The sequence below is a fragment of the Lissotriton helveticus genome, chromosome 1_1 (assembly GCF_964261635.1).
Source record: "Lissotriton helveticus chromosome 1_1, aLisHel1.1, whole genome shotgun sequence".
Lineage (NCBI taxonomy): Eukaryota > Metazoa > Chordata > Amphibia > Caudata > Salamandridae > Lissotriton > Lissotriton helveticus.
This window is the reverse complement of record NC_136057.1, coordinates 1103304277-1103326180: the sequence shown is the minus strand read 5'-3', so window position 1 is coordinate 1103326180 and position 21904 is coordinate 1103304277. Positions and strand designations below refer to the sequence as shown.

General features: G+C 44.8%; 1 protein-coding gene across 6 annotated transcripts in view; it reads right to left on the bottom strand.

Moving 5' to 3' along the window:
• Nucleotides 1–21904, bottom strand: part of OSBPL8 (oxysterol binding protein like 8) — a 1077846-nt gene that overhangs the window by 115331 nt on the left and 940611 nt on the right. For all 6 annotated transcript variants that reach the window (XM_078678323.1, XM_078678342.1, XM_078678332.1 and 3 more), the window contains 2 exons: nucleotides 20797–20895; nucleotides 15374–15471 (listed from right to left, as the gene is read on the bottom strand). In XM_078678323.1, coding sequence (XP_078534449.1) covers nucleotides 15374–15471; nucleotides 20797–20895 — 197 coding nt within the window. The remainder of the gene's footprint in view (nucleotides 1–15373; nucleotides 15472–20796; nucleotides 20896–21904) is intronic.

The window sequence follows — 21904 nt, the reverse complement described above, 5'->3', positions numbered from 1 at the left end:
AGTCGAGCACCCGCGCTTCCCCGCAGCAGGAGCACCCACGATATCAACTTACGCCAAACAGGGCTTTGGGGGGGGGGGGAGCGGCACCCAGGCTGCCCGGTCTCAGGGAGAGCTCTGTCCACTGTGGGCTTCGTAGCGTCTCGGGGCCGTCGGGCTGCATGGAGGCCTCTCCGACCTGAGTGCACCCTTAGTACCCACTCAGGGGCCACAGTGCCTCGTCCGTTAGTCGCTCCCCTTCGCCGGCAGCCACCTCCAGTGATCCCGTGAGGATGAGCTTGCTCTCCGTCGCTCTTCGCGGGGGTAGCTCCGATGTTTCCACAGGGCCTCACACAATTTGCAGGCTCGGAGCCCCAATAGGACCAGACGTCCCCCCGATGGAGCGGGGGGAAGGGAAACAATGAAAATGACTCCTCAGGCCGCTCAGACCCTGCGGCCCGGTCTACGGTCTCTCTTTCGGCGCTCCCGGCACCGGAACGTACCCAGGCCGCTCCTCCTCGGCCTCGAGTAAGAGGGACCCCCGAGGCCTGCGGCAGCTCCTTCTTCAGCCTCACCCGGTCACCATCGGCTGAGTTAGTTGCCTCGTCGCTTACCCTTCGCGGGGGTGCACAGCCGCTGCCAGGGGTCCCTAGTCTCTACGGAATCGCCTCAGCGCGAGGCGGCCGCCATTTACCGGCCGCGGGCGCAATCAGGTCCGCTGCCGGTCGCCGGGCTCCTCGCCTCCACCAGCGGCAATTTTTACCCGCGTTAGATGCGGTCAAGGTCCGGGGGGGGGGGGGGCTCCTCACCTCAGGAGCACCGTTTTTTATTCAAAAAGTGCCAGGATATTGCAGAATATTGGAACGTTAGGGCAGGAGCTGCGCTCAAACACGTCTAGCCGGCCATTACGTTAACTCCCTGTGCCATTATCTGGGCTCCGCATCCTCACGCTAATGCGAGGCTGGGGCATTGCACACAGTGACGCGATTTATATCTGTGAGACACGGAGGGGGGGAGCGAAAGAGCAACGGGATAAACAGGGAAAGAGAGAGAGACGCAGATGTCACCCTCACAAGCCGAACAAGGCCCGGGAACAAAAGCAAATAAATAAATAAACTAGCAAGCTACGATGAGATGGCAAAAAGGGAGCATTAAAACCGCGCAAACACTAGGCGAGGCCCGGTTTAAAAAATAAATTAGTAAACTAGCAAGCTGCGAGGAGATGGACCGGAAGTTCAGGAACGTCACGCCTGTTGTGGGGCTGGACTTCTGTCTTCTGAAGCCCGCGCCCATGGAGTGGCTGGCCCAGAGGAGTAGTGGTGACGCGGGGTTCCCATGCCCGAGGGAGAGCCCCGCGGAAGCTGCATAAGTCCGGAGTGGCGCCGATGCGGTGAGTGGGGCTTAGTTGTACTGGGGGGGGTGGCGGCTCTGTATGTGTGCGCTCGTGTATGTGTGTGCGCGTATGTGCGCTCGTGTGTGTGCGTGTGTCTCTGTGTGCGCGCTCGTGCGTGTGTGTGCGTGTCTGTGTGTCTGTGTGTGCGTGCATGTGTGTGTGTGCGAAGCGAAAGCAGGTGGGGTGTGGCTGTGTGTGTTGGAGGCTTTCAAGGGAGACAGGAGATGGTGAACGCGCGCGCGACCTGATCCGATTACGGCATGCTGCGCGTGCCCATCTCCTGTCTCATTGAAAGCAGACTCGACGACTATAGGCCTCGCTTCGCGATGCGTCGCATGTGCGAGACCTACAAAGGGACAAAAAAGCAAAAATAACGTTGACTTGTAAATTTTATTTAACAAAAGTAGAACATACAGTTAACCTGGTAATACTTTCAAAATGCAGTTATTTCCAACGGCAAACTAGGGGTGAACATTAATCCTTCCCTGCAGGCCTCTTTCAGACTTGGAGAAGAACTACTAATAACCCATTCCTCCCCTATAATAACAAGGGGAGGGTAATTAAAAGCATGTATTACACTGAAGGTAAGAGCAACAAGGCTACTACTAGTCTTTTCCCCACCCCATCATATTTAATTCACTTCACCTCACACTTGGGGCGAGGGAAAATTGCACATCTTGATACTCGCAACAGGTCTCTTCTGAAACCGTCCTGGTGGCTACCCTGAGACAATCTCTCCCCTTCTTTGTCAGGGATAAGTCTTGCCATCGGGTGGAGGAAGTGGAGGGGGTTAGGGCGCTGCCCACCAGTATAAGCCACACTGGAGTAGCAGGGAAGTGGAAGTCACAGAATACTTTACCCATGGCCATCAAAGAGTAAAGTTTTCTAGCTGGCCAATTTCCTTCCCTCCCATAGAGGGTGCTGATTTATGTTTGTTCCTGTTCCAAAAGGAGTTTGCTTGCAATAATGAAGGGAGAGACCAGAGGTAGTCGGATGGAAGATCACAGCACAGTGGCTGCCTGTTATAAAACTTTGCAGGTTTGGGTGGGGGTTTGTGTTGAGTAGGGTATGTTGTTATTAAAGGCAAGAAGAGTGGATTCAGTTTTACAGTCAAGGACTGTAAGCTGTGTCAGTGATATTGAGCAGGTTGGTAGTGCTAAATGAAGCAAAGGTCTACTACTGGGTCAGTTTTCTTATGTGTTGACTGAGAAATTGGGGAAAAGCAGGGGATTCCTAGAGGTTACATCATATTTATTTAGACAGCATATGTGTGGCTTCCATTTTTAGGTCTCGCCTACGCAGCACACAAGCGCTGCTTTAGAGACCTTTTGGAATCGCTCCAGGCTTTTCTTGAAACTCATGCATGTTTTGCACTGTTTCCTATTAGTCTTCGTGCATGTCTGGCGTTTACCTTGCGGGAGCGAGCAGCGGCGCCATCTGTTTGAAATTATCGCGCCTGGCGCTGCTCGCTCCCGCAAGGTAAAGGCTGTCCATGGACTTCCTGCCGCGCTCCACTGAAATTCCTTTGAGTGGTGCCCTCAGGATACATCCAGTATCCTGTTCGGTGTGGTCCTGTTTTCTTGTGCTGTCTAGGTAGGACCTTCTCTCTCTTCCCTGTCTCCCCCTCTTGTCTCCTCCTGACCTCCTGTCACGGCCTCAACCCTGCTCTCTCCTCCACCCTTCTCGCCGCCCTCCGTGCTCAGCCTTAGCCCCCCCCTCCCCCACAGCTCATCTCTTATTGCAGCGTTGTGTGCCCGCCCCAGAGCCACCGATCAATGTGTTGTTGTTCAAATGTTAATGCTAATTGTACAAGGGTTCCGGTGGCGAACCCTTCAGTGGCAGTCCCAATTAATCTTAGGTAAGGCCGGCTCTGAAAGTGTTCAAACTTGCGTTTTAATACACATTGCAAGTAAAAGGCATCCTAAAGTATTACCTCGCCATCTACCGGTTATTGCGGACACAAACAACCGGCCTCCATTGCACTATCCAAACATGCTCGCTATCTTCGATGCACTGTGCCAACACTGTCCTTTTCAACCAACATTGCGACCCCATATCCTGTCTTGTGCAGCGCGGAGTTCGTTCCTGGACGTCTTTGCCTCCTTACTATGCACATATTTTGATGGTTATGGATCAGACACAGACTGTTATTCTGCTATTCCATGTCCCACTACATTGTCCTTCACATTCAATTTGTAACTTGACTGGGTGTCAACGTATTCCCCGTCTTGGTGTCATTGTATCTGCTGTCCCAGTGTCCCTGTATTCCCTGGGTCGGTCTATTCCCTGTCTCAGCGTATTGCCTGACTCGGTGTCAGTTTTTTCCTCATGTCAATGTATTCTGGACTCCAGTGCCAGTGTTTTCCTATTTCCTGTGTCACTGTATTTACTGCCCCAGTGTCACTGCACTCCCTGCTTCAGTATCGGTGATCTCCATGCGCCTTTGTGTTTTCTGTCTCAGTGCCAGTGTATTTCTTTTCCATGTGTCACAGAATTCGGTGACCCAGTCTCACTGTCCCCATGTTCCAGTGTCAATGTGGTCCCTGTGTGTTTTCCATGTCTCAGTATCAGTGTTTCAGTGGCGGTATATTCCCTGTCTTTGTTTTCCCTGTCTTACTTTCAGTGTATTCTCTGTGTCGGTGTTCTTCCTGTATCAGTTTTTGTGTATTTGCGGTGTCTGTGCTTTTCCTGTCTCTGGTGGAGTTTTCTCTGACCGGTGGGAGCTCTACAGTCACTCACATAAAATGCTCCTGAAAGGTCAGTAAGTCTTGGGTAGTCAATCACATGTGATGCCTATATCTAAGAGAGGCTGCCAGATTTAACCTCTGTCTAAACACTTATAAGGTCCCAAAGGCGAGACCTATTGGCTATGCCAATGCTTGTTTAACTAAGTTTTTGTATAACCCTAACGACAACTAGATTACACGTTGAGAGAGAGGAAAGCCTTGAACAGATTATTTTGAGGCCATCCTGAAACTGAGAAAAGGTATGGCCAGTCTTAAATCATCTGGCAGAACTTCCAGAGCTTAGAGGCATTGCATGTAAGACAAGGTTTTGTGTGATATTTCGACTGTTTAACTTTTAGGGCTTCTAAAATGTCAGAAGATGTGCCCCTAGAGCTTTGCATGGCTTGACAAAAACGAAAAGGGCTGCCTGCCAACATACCAGTGTTGCTGCACTGTCAATGTATAGCTTTATATATAATGCACCATCACCTGAATTTCAAGTTTTCACCCTATATATGGCAGCGAAGCTCAATCAGTACAGGTGTGATGAAATTGTTCTTTTTGGTCCGGAGAATGTCATTTCTACTCTCTTGATGAGAGAATCCGAGCTTACACCATTTGTTTATTGTCCTTGTATGAAAGGTTCATTTGCTTTAAACTGCAACTGGGGTTGTGTCGATGTCGATTTACCTTTTTGAAAACATACTTCTAAAGGTCAGGTTTGTGTCCATGGCGAGCACTAGACACTATGATACTGATAGTTCTTTATGAGTAATTCCTGCAGGTCGAGTCTTTTACACACGTATAAATTACTTGTGTGATGTATCCTGCATACAGTGACTTGAATAATATGCTCATTGGGTTTTGCTTAATTGAAAAGGAAATCATCTAATTTTCAAGCTTGTGACAAAGATCTCAACTTTCGAATGTCATCTGGCTCATCACTCTTAAGTATAGGTGAGTGTTACCATTCCAGAATGGCTATACCGTATTTGGTGTTCTAGATTGCAGTGTCAATCCCCAAGGCTCCTTCCTTGACTGCAAGAGTGTAGGCCTCCAAGCACCTATTTGTACAAATTGCTCGTTACCGGTAGCATAAACATTTCACATATATCTTTTGATCTGTAGTCACACAGACAGGATGAGTGCCTCATGTTTGACCCAAGAAGGCAGACTTTGCCCTTTGTTGATCATGTGCAGATCCTCCTCCATTGCAAGGGGAGAGGCTGTCTCGGAGTGGCATTTAGGAGTGTACGGCCAAACTCTGCTGAAGTTATATATTCATGTAGTCATGCATTTTTGCAGTTGGTCAGAAGCTATTTCTCAGTTATTTTTCACAACAGTGCCAATGTGGGTCTGGCATGAGGTTCAATAACATTTCAGGCTCTATTTCTGATGTCTTTAAAGGAGGCAGCAAAGATAGCACATTTCTTTTTCCATTTTGCCAGCAAGTCTTCTGTGAAATTAGATAGTTTGATTTGAGAGAGGGTTTTCAGTATTGTGTCCATGTCATTTTAAATGTGTATCAACCTTGAGTGTGACCTCAGAGGCTTATCAAGGCCTTAGGTTCAGGCTTAATGTTTGAGATGTTCATGATTTTTTTCAGCAAATAAGTTGGCTATGCTGAGGTTGTTATTCATAATTTATAAAGTACTCGTTCATCAAGGTTTCTCCACCCCGTAGAAGACTATAACACAGACATACAGTTAGGGGATTATAGATTAAAATGATTGGTTACATTGGAAAGCCTTAAGTGCCTAGAGGGAAAATGACAAAGAGGGAGTGGAGCGAAGGTGAACTAGAGGTTTGTTTCATTCCTTCAATAATGAACACTATCAAATACAGCCACTGTACTGAACTCTTAAAAAACACCAAACGTGAAGCCAAAAAAGAGAACCCTACACAGGCTGGGGTTTTCACTGAACTTCGAGAAACCCTCTCCAGTACTGGAGCAATAAAAGACTTTTCCAGGTTCCAGACTCAATTCCAGAGCCACCTTTACCAGAAAAGGACAATATCTGAAAGTGAGAGGAATTCAGGACTGGGTACAGAACCATTGGTCACAGGCAACAGGAAGTTGGGAGGATCTAGTGGCTATTTAGAATGTATGTAAGTTGACAGGTCATATGCACAGCCCAAGTAAGCCCAGAACATAGTTCACTGACGCAACCAAAAAGGTTTCCTGGACACTAGAACATATCACACTAGAGTCATCAGATACCCAACATACCTACTAAACAAGCATCTGATTTACTCATTCCACAAGTACAACTCATCGGCCATAGTGGCATGTACAAGGGGCATGTGGATAGAACTTTCATCAATGCACCAGTCATTAAAAGATTCCCAAAAGGAGCAAACCTTGCTGCTCACAAAATCAAAGAAGGAACCATTCAAACCAATACATGAAGAAGGATTGAAATGTTAAATGCTAAAAATAATTAACTTAATACCCATCACATTGCTATGCACAGTCAAGCAAGGTACAACGCTTAGGAAGCCGGAACATTACTTGCAAATAACACTACAAGGAAAGGTGGATCCTAAGTGTCACAGTGACTCTGACACATACATTCTACAGACCACGGTCTCTCTTCTGTGGGGCAATGGTAATCTTTAAGTGGGAGCAGAGAATATCACCTTCTGAACCAGGTATAAACATGCTATGAATTTACTACCGATTACTGCAACTAGTTTATCAACTGCCTTGTTATACATTAAGTTGTGGGTGTTTACATGACTCATTTATATGTTTAGTTTATGCATACTATACAAGGAATTGCATCTATACTTTATAGTACTTAATATACTACTATACTTTATAGTACTTAATATACTACTGCAGTAGGTAAACATAGCGGTACATTCTGGGTTTCAAGTATGGATTTAATTTCATAGTGTGCACAGAAGCTAAAAAGAAAAACATTCCTCAACAATTTTTGATCCTAACTTTCTCAATTGTATTGTCAACTTGTAATTATGGGATGTGCTTAAATGTTGCTCTACCTAACGGTCATTCATAAAGGGATCTAAACCAGCACCGGGGTAGCTTTTTTGGCGTGCATCTTCCACATCTTTAAAAGTTCAAGTGTATATAGAAATACTTTAAAAAGTCACATTCCTTTAGCGCAGATTCAAAAAGCGATTCTTTCTACAGGTTTACATCCATAGACTGCATGTTTTGAGGAATACCAGCTCAGAGGTGAAATTCAGTTGGTATTTTAGGTATGAACTTGTAGTTAGTCCATAGCATGATCTTTTCTTTTGAGAATTGTTGGAATGACTCTGTGATGGTAAAGTCCTGGATCTCACGAACCCTTCTTGCCAATTTTATGGCTAGAAAGAATGCAGTTCTCCAGGTTAAGTACGTTAGGGTTGACATGAGAATTTGCCCGAATAGGTTTGACATCAACTGTAAAAGCACTGTATTCAATTTGCAGGCTGTTGGTGGTGTTCTAGATAGTGGAAAAACTTTGAATAGACCTTTCAGACACTCCTTCATGCTTCTGTGTGACCAAATAGATGGTTCACCAGGTGTCTTTCTGAAATGCGAGATGGGTGCCAGGTAAACTCTGCTTGGGTCTCGACTGTGCAGTATGCAAATATGAGATGGGCCTGATAATGAAAACAATGCAAACCTCTAATATGATACCACACAAAAAACTTTTACATTTTGCAGAGTATGTTTTGTTAGTTGATAGAGCTTTGGCTTGTGCCACGGAAACTTTACAGTCCTGCGGAATATCTATATTTCCAAAAATCATGGCACTCGGGAGCCAGGCTGCTAATTTGAGATCTACAGGTTGGGATGAAGAATCTAGTCCAATTTGGACTTTAGCAGAATGGGTGGTTCCCGGGCTAGTAGTAGCAGATTCGAGAACTAGTACTGGCTATGAGTATCAGCCTGAAAGGTTCTCTTTTCATTGTGGCTATTACTTTGAGCCTAAGTGGAATTGGCAGAAAGGCTAAGGGACACATCTGGCACCGTCAAATACAAAAACCATTCCACCAGGAGTCGAGTTGTCGGTGCCTGCTTGCATAAGAATGGCATTTCTTGTTTTTCTTCGCGGTGAAGAGTTCTATCCTTGGTTCTCCCCCCCCCCCCCCCCCGCCCCCCCCCCCCCCCGGACTGGAATAATGGATTTAGGACAGTTTGCTCATAGGATGTTATACTCCGACAGGGCTTCCATTCTGTCCAATCTCCTCTCTTACTACAGACCCTCCTGTCCCCTACATTCAGCTGATCTTAACTTGGTCACTGTCCCACAAGTCCGAAGGCCCGAGTTGGAGGCTGCTCATTCGTGCCACAGCTCCTGTTCTTTGGAATGCACTTCCTCTTTCCATCAGGAACACTGAAAAACATCTACACTTCAGGAAATCTTTGGAGACATGGCTTTTTGCTATCTAAATTGCCTGTCTCTTCTCTCTCTGAGGCCAGTAACGTCAGTTCTCTATTTTCGTGGTCCAGCGCAAGAAGAAACAATTGTTGGGGCAGCTATGTGCTTCATAAAACTCCATAACATAACACTGTTCTTTAACTCCCACTCATGATAATCCTGCAACTTTCGGCTGAGGTTGCCTGCTTGATTGTTGCTTCTGCCTGGGCGATGCTGCTATAGGTGATTCTGCTGCGAATCACACAATGTAATTGTTTAAGTACTTCTATGGACCGACTTTGACAGCATGTTCCACCTGGTTTGTTTATGTAGCACATCGTAGTGGTGTTGTCCCTTCGGATGAGCAACTTTAAGTTGTAGATACGTGAATGGAAAGACTGCAATGCTCTTCTGACTGCTCGGAGCTTAAGCATATTTATGTATAGACATTTTTCCTTTGGTGCCCACAGTCCTCTTGTCAATAGCTCTTGGAGGTGAGCGCCCCATCCTTTTTTTTAAAAATAATTTTATTTTTGGTTCACAGGGCGACAGTACATAATGTGACATCATTTACTGAGCTATACATACTTCTTCTGGTATCAGTGTACATTTCTCACTCACACGGCGCACGGTTTGAATGTGACAACATGCCTTCATATTATTACAAACTACACATATTATGCAGCATTACATTAGACATTACTCTTTCAGCCCGACAGTTTACATGTGTATCGGTATTGTAGGCACCTTAGCTTTCCGCTGATGTTTTAGTCTTGTGTGCAATACTCAAGTTCCTGGCCCAGTACTTTCCCTCACTTCACCTGCCTGACAATTGGTCTTCCGTCTGTTGTTGCAAGTAGTCCATGAGAGGTTGCCAAAAGTCTTTTGGCCTAGAAGCCTGTGGCAAGTCCTCTTCGTATGCTCCCAGAGTCTCTTTACAATATACCATATCAGATATCCAGTCCTTAAATCGGGGCGGGCGTTTACGGCCCCACCTGATGGCTACACGCCTTTTTGCTAGTAGGAGCGCCACTGCCAGCAGTTTGCGCCGTCTAATCGTTTTAAGCCTATAAGCACCCAGTAGGCATGTTAACGGTGTGTTTGGGATTGACTCTGCTAACATATGCGTTAGTGCTCCCACCACCTCCTGCCAGTACGTTTCCAATATGGGGCAAGCCCATGCCATATGGAGGAAGTTAGCCCTAGGGGCAGCACACCTTTTGCACTTATCGTCTGTTCTAAGCCCGTATCTGTGCATTTTATCTGGGGTGTAATATGTCTGATGTATGAATCTGAAATGTATAACGCGTAAGTTGCAATTTGGTGTGAGTAGATGTAGCTGTGCACAGCTGTATGTCCATTCTTCCTCAGATATAGGGGACCCAATTGCCTCCTCCCACCGTGTCCTCGCTCTGTCTGGGTCTGTATGTTTTTCATTTTGGGATGCCGTGTATAATCTCGTCACTAGTGCCACCCGTGTCGGTGCAGTTAGCAGAATCTGCAGTGCCTGTAATGTCATTGGCTCTGTCGGAAAATCTTCATATAAGTCCTTCATTGCTGCCCTCAGTCTAAAATATGCGAATCTTTTCATTGGTGTTTGTTGCGCGCACAGTGATGGGTTCTGGTAGGAGATGGATGTATTCTGCGGGAATAACTCGCCCATTGTTGTAAATCCCATCTCTCCGATGATGTTCCTCATGTTTTGTTCTTGTATGCAGCGCCCCATCCTTACAGTGAGGCATCTGTGATAACTACAATCTGATATTGCGGTTGAAGGAATGCAAGTCATGAATTTATATTGTCCTGTGATATTCACCAGGAGTGTGCTTGTTTTATCTTAAATGTTACGATTACCTTGTCCTCAAAGGAGCTGGACATTTGGTTCCTCAACATATCCTAGCACCTCTTGTATGGGAATCATGTGGAGTCTGCAGAATAGTATTAGCACTATGCAGGAGGACATCATCCCTGGCAGTATTTTAAGGAGGCATATTTTTATCTCCAGTCTCAATATTGGTTTTGCTAGTGCTGACAAAGCCATTTGGATTTCTATTGATGGAAGTACCTTTGCTTGTGCTAGTCACACATTAGCCAGAAGTTACACCACTTTAGGTTATTTACGTAGGCAACGCTATGGACCACAGGTGATGGTGTTTCAATTTGATGGTTTAGTTGTCGACAAGTGAGTTCACAAAAAGTAGACCATTGGCAGGTTTTCCTCAACAGTGGCTCTGACGCTCACTTTCCTCCATGTGTGCTAGCATGCCGTTTCCTCACATATAGAGTTGTAGATTAACGATTGTCGGCGGAGGTCATTGACTATGTCGTCAACAGGCTTACAGTCTACAGTTTCGCTCAAATTTTAATGGGTTAAGCTTTAAAAACCTCATGGCCATCCAGTTATGTAGTGTGATATGAGCACCAACCAAGGAGTTTTGAGTTTGAACTGTGCTTGACAGAAAGATTTGTGTAGAGTGCAGTTTGAATATAATAGGTTTTTGGTGCTTCATTATGTTTCGAGTGTCACTGTGGTGAGTTAATTTTATTTTGTGGTAATGGACTTGGCTTCAGAGTTAAGGTTTATTTAGATTCCTTTGTTATGAGAATGCGCCTATTTAGGACGCGCACCCATCATCACACCTTGAATATGTGCAATGATTTGGAGATTCAATAATAACTTTATTCTATCTAAATAAATAAGGCCATATAAGCATATAAAAAAATACATAAAAAGATTATAATAAAAGTTCTGCATCATTTATAATACATATATGAAAAACAGTTCGTTTCATTACAATTAAATAGTTGTCTATTACCTCATTTACCTCGCCCTCTACAATTTTATACAAACAGGCAAAAGTATATGGATAGAAAAGAGACAGTGTACAAACCTCTAAATTGGGGTCAACCATACATTCCTAATCTAATCATTTAAGTCCATTCACAGTCAAAGTTATTATTAAATTCTAAACTTTTGATATTTGTTGTATAAAAAGCGGGTTAATTAAAAGATGTTTATCATTTGATCACTAATCCATTCTCATACAGGGTTATTCATGTCATAATCCTCAAATTCTTCCTGGCATAAAAAACCCTTCATAAAAACTTGACATTCTTACACAAATATCAATGGTGGGTAAAGTCTGTAAAAAGAGATATGCAGGACGACAATGGACAAACGATAAAGGCTCCAGGAGGCTTAAAATATAACATTTCCTCCACAGTTTATAACATTTGCAAAACAATACGACAAGCATTGTACTCTGTGTCGAAGTGTTGGAGATTACTTTTGTTAGGATCTAGAAACCTGTGAAGGGCAGGTGAGAGAACCGAGTGCATTAATGGCTGTGGCACTGAGCTGTCAGAGACTGCATGATAGAAAAAATAATATTAAGATACAACTCTTACTCAACTGAGATCTCTGCCGCTTACTTGAAAAAAAAGAAGTTTAATACACCTGCCCAAAAAAATCTGACTTTGAACCCTTTGGACTTGGCCATAAGGTCTATCTCTAATCTACCCTACATCGCCAGCCCTTTTTTCCCCAGTAGAATCCCACACTGATAGTAACTTCATCCATAATCTTTTTCAATTAGGCATGTGCCCGGAAAAAGAACTCAATCGGTGCCAATATCCTTAATGGATGACCTGTAGATGTGAAAAGTGTCAGTGACCTGATCCTTCTGAAACTATAAGTTGGAATAGCCATCACAAGTCATCAGACATGCTCAGGGCATGTTTTAGAAGTTACAGCACTAATCTGGCTCATTATGTTTGTAAGAAAAGAAACAGACCAAATAGGATTAAATAAACAAATAGGATTAAGCAATTCTATTTCCCTGATTTCCAATCACCATAATTTGCAACACCCTGCAGGTTTTTAGTCTCTGATGCCCTGTAATCTGGAGAGGGGTTGGCCTAACGGCTAAGGCGCTCAACCTCGGACCTGGGGATCTGGGTTCGAGTCTCGGTAACGACGCCAAAAACCCCCTGTGATTCTGGGCAAATCACTTAATCTCCCCGTGCCTAAAATGAAAGTGTGTCCTCATGTAACGTAACTGGTGCTATGTAAAGCGCTCTGATAACTGATTCGGTTCGGTTCTAGTTCGCGCTATATAAAACTCTGCAAAAAAAAAAAAAAAAGTGCTCCTCTTCAGATATCATACAATTTGTATTAATATTCTATACATGCAAATGTCACCCACATTCTTTTTGGAGTAAACCACAATTAGAATGAACCTCACTTTCTACTTGATATTTTGTGAATATCTATGTAGGGTGATTCTTTCAACGCGGAGATTCTAGTATAGAGGCAATTCCCCTGCAGTGGAAAACTAGGGCTTTCCTGTAAGGAATTCTGCCGAAATCCAACCAAAACAGTAAGAAATCTGGGCTTCGCTATCATTCACAGTCTTTCACATCTCTCTCCGTTAGGAGTGGTGATAACTGCCTCTTTCTTACAACTAAAAATGCGTTGAGAAATTTCAACATACCTATTTTTTTCAAAAGCCCATGAATAATAAAGGTCCATAATACTATGCAATGCCAGAAACCGGTCCCCGGAAGCTTGTTTCCTTTCCAGTAAAGAATTGGCTTGGTAGTTTGGTCTGCCCTGTTCCCATGATGCACTGGGCCAGGGACAGACTAATTTGCATGTAGCCAGGTTCTGAACTGGGATGGTGCAGTGAGCTAAAAAACGGCGATGGATCAAGCCCTGATCTTTTGACTGGGTAGGAGTGTTCTGCTTAATTCAGATGCTCTGTCGTTCACCACCCCCTTTTATGAATCGTTTTGGCCACTACAAGTGTGGAAGGGTATGCTCAGACATGAGTCCCTTGCTCACTGCACCATCAGGATTCAAGCAAGCCGGGCCGAAGACGGCTGCAATGCCAGAAACCGGTCCCCGGAAGCTTGTTTCCTTTCCAGTAAAGAATTGGCTTGGTAGTTTTGTCTGCCCTGTTCCCATGATGCACTGGGCCAGGGACAGACTAATTTGCATGTAGCCAGGTTCTGAACTGGGATGGTGCAGTGAGCTAAAAAACGGCGATGGATCAAGCCCTGATCTTTTGACTGGGTAGGAGTGTTCTGCTTAATTCAGATGCTCTGTCGTTCACCACCCCCTTTTATGAATCGTTTTGGCCACTACAAGTGTGGAAGGGTATGCTCAGACATGAGTCCCTTGCTCACTGCACCATCAGGATTCAAGCAAGCCGGGCCGAAGACGGCTGCAATGCCAGAAACCGGTCCCCGGAAGCTTGTTTCCTTTCCAGTAAAGAATTGGCTTGGTAGTTTGGTCTGCCCTGTTCCCATGATGCACTGGGCCAGGGACAGACTAATTTGCATGTAGCCAGGTTCTGAACTGGGATGGTGCAGTGAGCTAAAAAATGGTGATGGATCAAGCCCTGATCTTTTCACTGGGTAGGAGTGTTCTGCTTAATTCAGATGCTCTGTCCATCACCACCCCCTTTTATGAATCGTTTTGGCCACTACAAGTGTGGAAGGGTATGCTCAGACATGAGTCCCTTGCTCACTGCACCATCAGGATTCAAGCAAGCCGGGCCGAAGACGGCTGCAATGCCAGAAACCGGTCCCTGGAAGCTTGTTTCCTTTCCAGTAAAGAATTGGCTTGGTAGTTTGGTCTGCCCTGTTCCCATGATGCACTGGGCCAGGGACAGACTAATTTGCATGTAGCCAGGTTCTGAACTGGGATGGTGCAGTGAGCTAAAAAACAGTGATGGATCAAGCCCTGATCTTTTGACTGGGTAGGAGTGTTCTGCTTAATTCAGATGCTCTGTCCATCACCACCCCCTTTTATGAATCGTTTTGGCCACTACAAGTGTGGAAGGGTATGCTCAGACATGAGTCCCTTGCTCACTGCACCATCAGGATTCAAGCAAGCCGGGCCGAAGACGGCTGCAATGCCAGAAACCGGTCCCCGGAAGCTTGTTTCCTTTCCAGTAAAGAATTGGCTTGGTAGTTTGGTCTGCCCTGTTCCCATGATGCACTGGGCCAGGGACAGACTAATTTGCGTGTAGCCAGGTTCTGAACTGGGATGGTGCAGTGAGCTAAAAAACGGTGATGGATCAAGCCCTGATCTTTTGACTGGGTAGGAGTGTTCTGCTTAATTCAGATGCTCTGTCCATCACCACCCCCTTTTATGAATCGTTTTGGCCACTACAAGTGTGGAAGGGTATGCTCAGACATGAGTCCCTTGCTCACTGCACCATCAGGATTCAAGCAAGCCGGGCCGAAGACGGCTGCAATGCCAGAAACCGGTCCCCGGAAGCTTGTTTCCTTTCCAGTAAAGAATTGGCTTGGTAGTTTGGTCTGCCCTGTTCCCATGATGCACTGGGCCAGGGACAGACTAATTTGCATGTAGCCAGGTTCTGAACTGGGATGGTGCAGTGAGCTAAAAAACGGTGATGGATCAAGCCCTGATCTTTTGACTGGGTAGGAGTGTTCTGCTTAATTCAGATGCTCTGTCCATCACCACCCCCTTTTATGAATCATAATACTAGACTGGCAAATTCAAATGTTATATACCATGAAGACGTTTATGAATTATGGGTGTTAACTACCAACTTGTCGAAAACTAGTAGTTCTAAAGATGTAGTAGACATCTCAGTGCTAGAAGCCACATTGGAAGTCATTTCTATCAGCAGAACACAACCGTTCCACTGCTTTCCATTTAGAAAGGACTGTTGCCGTTTCAAAACTAGGAAAGTATCCCACTGTCGCAGATCACTTTTTTCATTTGCCTGAATGTTGAAGTCATTCACACAGCACAGTGTAGGCTATGAAATTAAACAAATGTATTAAACAAACACATATCAGAGATTAGTAATGGAAAATGCAAGATTAAATAAAAACACAGACAAACAGATGGTTAGGGCCATACTAACCTTAAGTTTGAATTCAAGGACCGCACTGTATCCAGTTTTTTCACAGGTAATGCTAACAGCTCCTCCAAGCTCCAGAGTCATTGTACCATACAAAATCCCTGCAAAACAATGTGGACTTTGTGAAAGCAGACCTTTCAAAGAGCACATTCCTTTTATTTACATTAACCTACAGTTTGTTGTAAGACATTCTTCCTTATTACTATCTCACTGTTTATACCGGATACAAAACTATGACTTATTTGAATATGCAACAGGTATACAAATTGGTTGACAATTATACTAACTTATGGACTACCCTAGCAGGGTTTCTTTATAGGGAACAGAATGAAACAAAGTAGCATCAATGGTTCTGCAATTACTCAAAGCCACCCAACAAAGGCGATACCCCAACCTCTGAAAGTACGCTTGGCCATCTTGAAAATAAATGACAATAAAACAGGATTAGCAAAACTGGAAAAGGACTACAATCTAAGAGTTAGGAAAAGCAATTAATAGTTACATAAAGAACATAATTTAAGGGCAAGTTGCCAGTCCTTAGTGCAGTTACCTGAATGAAGATTCACAGGAAGGTAACACAAGAATAGGCAAGGCCAGCATGTCTGGCGTGCATGTATGCAACACAAACAGAAGTGAGCACAGACATGCACCATAATTTTACACATGTAGAAATGTAAAAGAGTAAATTAGTAGAGGAACTACTGGCAATGTGTACCAAGCAGCACTATGCAGTGTCCCTGATCACATTAGTTCTCAAACTGGACGGCTAAAGTGGCTTGTAGCTATAAGTAGAAAAATAAAAAGCAAGTATTTGCAGCAAGTGCCATCTCCAAGAGGAGCACAATAGTTCATAATCATTTCACTGTGACGGAACCACTTTAGTTTCAGCACTTAATGAACAACCACCCTTTCTTCCCCATTTATCTTGATAAATTTAAGGACGGCAGACTACAATATATTGGATATAATGAAACATGGCGCCAAAAGTTTGTTGTGCTTTTTCCATCAGTCACCCAACTATTGTCAATAATGTTAAAGGACTCCTTATGGCAAAATGGAGCCGATGTTGGTAGCATAAGTTAATGGGACAAACAAGTCTGATTTGACATTTAGCCACAGCTACCTAAAAGCAGTATATTATGTTGCCATTGAAGGAATGCTGGCTTGAAGACTGGCAAACATAACAAAATGCATATAAAGACATTTTTAATCCTGACTGGGCATGTACTTGACTGAGAAAATGTTCAAAATTGCATATAATAAAATGCATTGGGGTAGCTGAAACAACCATCTCGTCTTCTACTCGCACCCCGGATTACATGCATGTAGAAGCTGATTTAAGGTTCCACAAAAACTGATAGCATGAAAGATTATAACAGAACAAGAACATAGGAGAACATCATTAAACACCGGCTCATGATGCAGAAAGGTAATGTTTCCCAGGTTATTCACAGGCTTACTCCGACATTTTTATTTTCCAATTGTAAAGACTTTAAAAACACTTTCTCCAAAGGATAAAAACAATACAAATGAGTGGCTGTCAGAAATGAGGGAACTGCAATATAATGAAGAAAGATTACATAGAGAGAGAGGGCGTTTACCTTAAGAAAGTAGCAGAAAGAAGAAACAAGCACTGGCGTTGCCAATAGGTCTCGCAGTAGGAAAGTTGGAGCTATTGGTTTTGTAAATAACAAAGCCCTTTATGTTTTTAAAATGAAAACAAAAATAAAAGGCATTGTTATTTGCAATTGTAATAGCTCAAACTCTCGTAAATGCGAGACCTATTCCATTGCAAATGCTGGTCTGTATGGGGATTGCTGAGAAATGCACACCGTACGCTGGTTTAGATGTAAAAGAACACACGTGCACCTCCACAGTGGAGCATCTATCCCCAAAGCCAAGATGTATTGTTATGAACGACCTGGCACTTAAACTGTATAAATCTACAAAAGGTGCTTTAAAAAACACCTAAAGAAAGATTAGTGCCTGCTTCGTTCATGCACCAAACAGAGGCCTTGAACTAAAGAAGGGTCACCAATACAATGAGGCAGCTGAGGGGCGTGTACAGCCCAGTGTAACTAGACACCCCCAGAGGCGGTGGTGATCGGTTGGGGCACTCTCCTTGGGGAAGTCCTTATAGCGTCAATCACCCGGCTGTGAACACAGCGCAGCTCGGGCAGAATGAGGGAACAAAGGCGCGCGTCTCGGCTCAGTGTGACCGGCCGAGGTTCAGGGAGTGTGTGGTGCGTGAGTCACCGGCAGGTCAGGTCGTGCACGCGGGAGGAGGCAGAAGGCTCATGAGGGTACTGTGGGGACTTCATTTCACCGTGGTGTTTTAGCATCCACGGCCCCTGGTGTGCACATTTGGTGCTGGCAGATAGCGCCCACATGACCGCCCACTTACTTCAAGGAACTCAACTCCTGGGAGAGATATTAGTCAGTGAACGAGGGTGGCGATAGAACTGAACCCTAGATGGCGGAGATAGGACTTCTAGATCAGCATGAGGGGAGAATTTAGTCTGACGTGAACGGAATGCGAGTAAAGGTGAAGACATGGGAAATTTCGGCGAGATAGAAGGGGATTAAACATAACGGAAGAATTGGGTTTAGATGAGTAACCGGGGGTGGGATGGAAGTGGACAAAGAAAAGGATAGAAAAGCACAAGGGAGAGCAAACGATGTGAAAAGAGACAAGGGGGAGCCACGGCAGATGGAAGTGAAGGGACTACAGGAAGAGGAATGGAAGTAAACAGATGGTTGGAGACGGGCTACGGGGGATGAATTGAGATCGGCAAAAAGACAACAAAAACGTAAAATAGACTCTGAGGATGGGGAAAAACTGGAGGCAGAAATTCTGACTGAAAGGACACCTATGTGGAAAGACGCCATGGAGTCATAACAGTGACAATAGAAAGAACGCGATGGAGGCCTGACAAGACGGTGTTGGGGGGAAAAGAGGCTTTTAAGCGCTGGAACTGGAAGTCTAAGGCACGAAAGCGATGAATCGGCGAATACCCATCGTGGGTCTAATGCGTTACAGCAGAGATATGAGCAGGAGCCGGGAGGTGTCAAGAGGTGCAGCCAAGCCGGGTGAGAAATGGAGGCGCCAGGACAAATGGAGGAGGAAGGAAGAGGGCAAAGGGCAAGACCGACTCAAACAAGAAGGACTGGGCGAGAAGGGAGGGGGGATGCCAGCAGGGAGAGAGGCGGAAAGGTGGGAGGGAACACGGCCTGGGGGAAGCTGGCTGGGGAGGGGGAGGAGAAATGCAAGTAAGGCTGTGCGCGGGGAGAGAGAGGGGAGGTGCTGGAGCTGGGGAACAGATGGCCGTGAAAGTTTATGGCCCAAAAGCGTGTGCCTGTATAAATATAGCCAATAGGTCTCGCTTTTTGGACCCTATACGTATTTAGTTATGCAGCAGAATATCCTTGGTGCAACAACACCAACTGTTGCATGGCTAAACACTTATAAGGTCCCAAATGCTTGACCTATTGGCTATGCCAATGCTTGTTAATCTTGTTAACTATCCACTCCCAAGCTGCGTGGCACCGCATCCAGGTTTGAATCTTTCAGTCTCTTTGCTCTGTTGCGTTTGTACACAATCTAGCGAGTTCTAAGTAGCCACCTCCCTCTCCTCTTTAAAACTTCACTCATAGTGCACCTCACTTTAATCAAATGGGTGGAATGCTGCTTATTGAGGGCGACCCCTACACAAAGAGAGCCCTGGCACAAAACAAGGAAAAAATACATTGTAAAAGTGTGCTACACAAAAGAAGGGAAGGGAGGGAACAGAAGAAGGTAGATAGATGTGATAGGAAGAAATAGAGAAGAAGTAAGAAAGAAATAGGGGACGAAGAGAAAGAAACACAAGCCAAAGAAATAGGAGTAGGAAACAAAAAAGAATGAAATAAACAGACAAATAAAGAAACAGATGGAGGGGGAAAAAGGTAGAAGAAAAAAAGGAGAGGTGAAAAGGGAGGGAAAGGTGGAAAGGCAAGAAGATGGAAGTGTGAGAAATAGAGAGAACGCTGATGTCGTACAAGTTCTTGAGACACCCTCTCCTCAGCACCTTTCTGGTAAACTCTGTCGGAGGAATGAGGAAGCGAGCGGCGTGCTGAGTGCTGCACTCGAAGCATGCAGGGTAACAGTGTGAGGAGCAGAACTGAGGAGAGACAGACAGGCAGGCACAAATGAGAGACAGACAGGCACAGAAGAGAGACAGGCACAGAGGAGCGGCTGCACGGAGAGAGGAGAAACGATAGGGGGGACAGCAGTGGAGAGGAGACACAGGGGCAGAGGATAGACAGACAGGAGTGACAGATACAGTGGGGGAGAGATGGGGCAGAACGAGAAGCACACATGAGAAAGAGGCACAGAGGAGAATAGATAAGGGGGTGAGCCACAGAAGAGGGCAGCAGAGAGGCAGCCGAAGCCGAGAGTAACATGGAGAACAGACGGACACGAGGAGAAACGATAGGGGGGGACAGCAGTGGAGAGGAGACACAGGGGCCGAGGATAGACAGACAGGAGTGACAGATACAGTGGGGGAGAGATGGGGCAGAACGAGAAGCACACATGAGAAAGAGGCACAGAGGAGAATAGATAAGGGGGTGAGCCACAGAAGAGGGCAGCAGAGAGGCAGCCGAAGCCGAGAGTAACATGGAGAACAGACGGACACGAAAAGGAATAAATAACAAGCATAGCTAGATAGCAGCGGAGTGATCGAGGATAGACAGCCACAGAAGAGGGCAGCAGAGAGGCATCCGAAGCCGAGAGTAACATGGAGAACAGACGGACACGAAAAGGAATAAATAAGGCTGACTAGTTCACTGAAGAAATGCAGAAATTAACAGCCGAGTGTTTAACACATTTCATACGATTCGTTCTACCAGTTCATTAGTGAAGAAGGATTCATCAAATAAGGTTTTGCCTAGATGGCAGATAGGTCAATATGGTCAAGAATGTGTTTTTATGGCTCCTGAATAATGAAAACACAGACTTCATGATCAAATAAAAGCAATACCATATGGTGTATTAGAACCATGCTATTGGTCGCTCTACAACTCAATTACCCAAGCTTGTGATAAAATTGCTTAAGTTGGCACCAATTGTTACAATGTTAATGACACTGTCTTGGAAGTAAATCCGAGTAAAAACTAATAGTAAAAGGAGTTATAAATCTATAGAAACATATTACTATTTGTAAATGACATTGCAAAAGAATAAAACTAAATAAACAAAACACAAATACTAATAAAAACATCACATTATGCACTGTTGATACTTTGGTTGCAAGTCATCACATAATGCTAGAGCTGTGGATAGCACAAGTGTTTGTTGGAGGAAGTCATGTTTGGGTGTCCAATAAACGAAAATACAAAAAATGAAAACTGAATGAAGACAAACATACACACTGACATGTGTTTACCTTTACAGTGAGCATATGGCATGGTCATCACATAATCTTCTCCTCTATTTAGGAATGTGAGTCGACCCTCACCTTCCAGAATGGCAGAGAGTGAGTTACCTAAAACAAAGAGGTTCATAAAATTATAATTTTACTAATTATCAGTGCAAAACTCCAGACGAGACTTCTTATCGGTAAATATTCCCATGTGCACTATTAGTAGTCTTGACATAGTACAGAGAAACAGCACAGAAATTACGTTGAGGGCAGAAATATCCTGAACGTTGATTAACCATACCTAAAATCCACATTTAAGAAGTTCCTCATTTGGAATGTCCCTTATTAAATTGCTTGCACTTTATGCTTCATTGAAGATGTGCTTGACCTACATGTGTATACCCATGTATAACTGATAGCTCAGATATGCATAAGGAAAATGTGAAGCGCCCATATAGTTATGTGTACACTCAACATACTTTGGCTTCTATCACTCAGGGATGAGTAGTTCAACATGGATTTCCTGACATAAAAAGTCACAATGAGCATCCACCCCGGGAAAAAATGTTTGCATGCCATCTATACCAGGAATTAAAGGTTATGGGTTTAAACCTTCTCGGCTGCCCGTGTGCTCTTTTACTGTGTAGCGCTAACCCAGGAGCATGTGGTTTAAGCGGCAGGCCAGCCGCGAGATGAGCACCACCCTACGAACTTTGGGGGCCACGAGGAACGTTATATACCTACCTCCTGTGGGGCATCTGAGGTGGATGAGGATGGTAGCGAAGATGGGGGGGGCTCATACAGAGCCTTTGATGCAGCTAAGAGGGCTTCCATCTATGGATTTAAAACTACAACTCCCATAAGGCTGCAGGACACTGTTCCATTTGGACAGCCCATTGGGGGCGTGTCATTGTTCTTTAAAGCAGCGCTTGGCAGTAGCGCGCAACCTTCATTTCAAGGCCTCTGATGAAGAAAGGATTTCGAAACGCGTAAGGCGTCATGAAGGAACTGTCTGCATTTGTCCCATGTTTGCATGCCGTCTATACCAGGAATTAAAGGTTATGGGTTTAAACATTCTCGGCTGCCCGTGTGCACTCTTACTGTGTGGCGCTAACCCAGGAGCATGATTGAT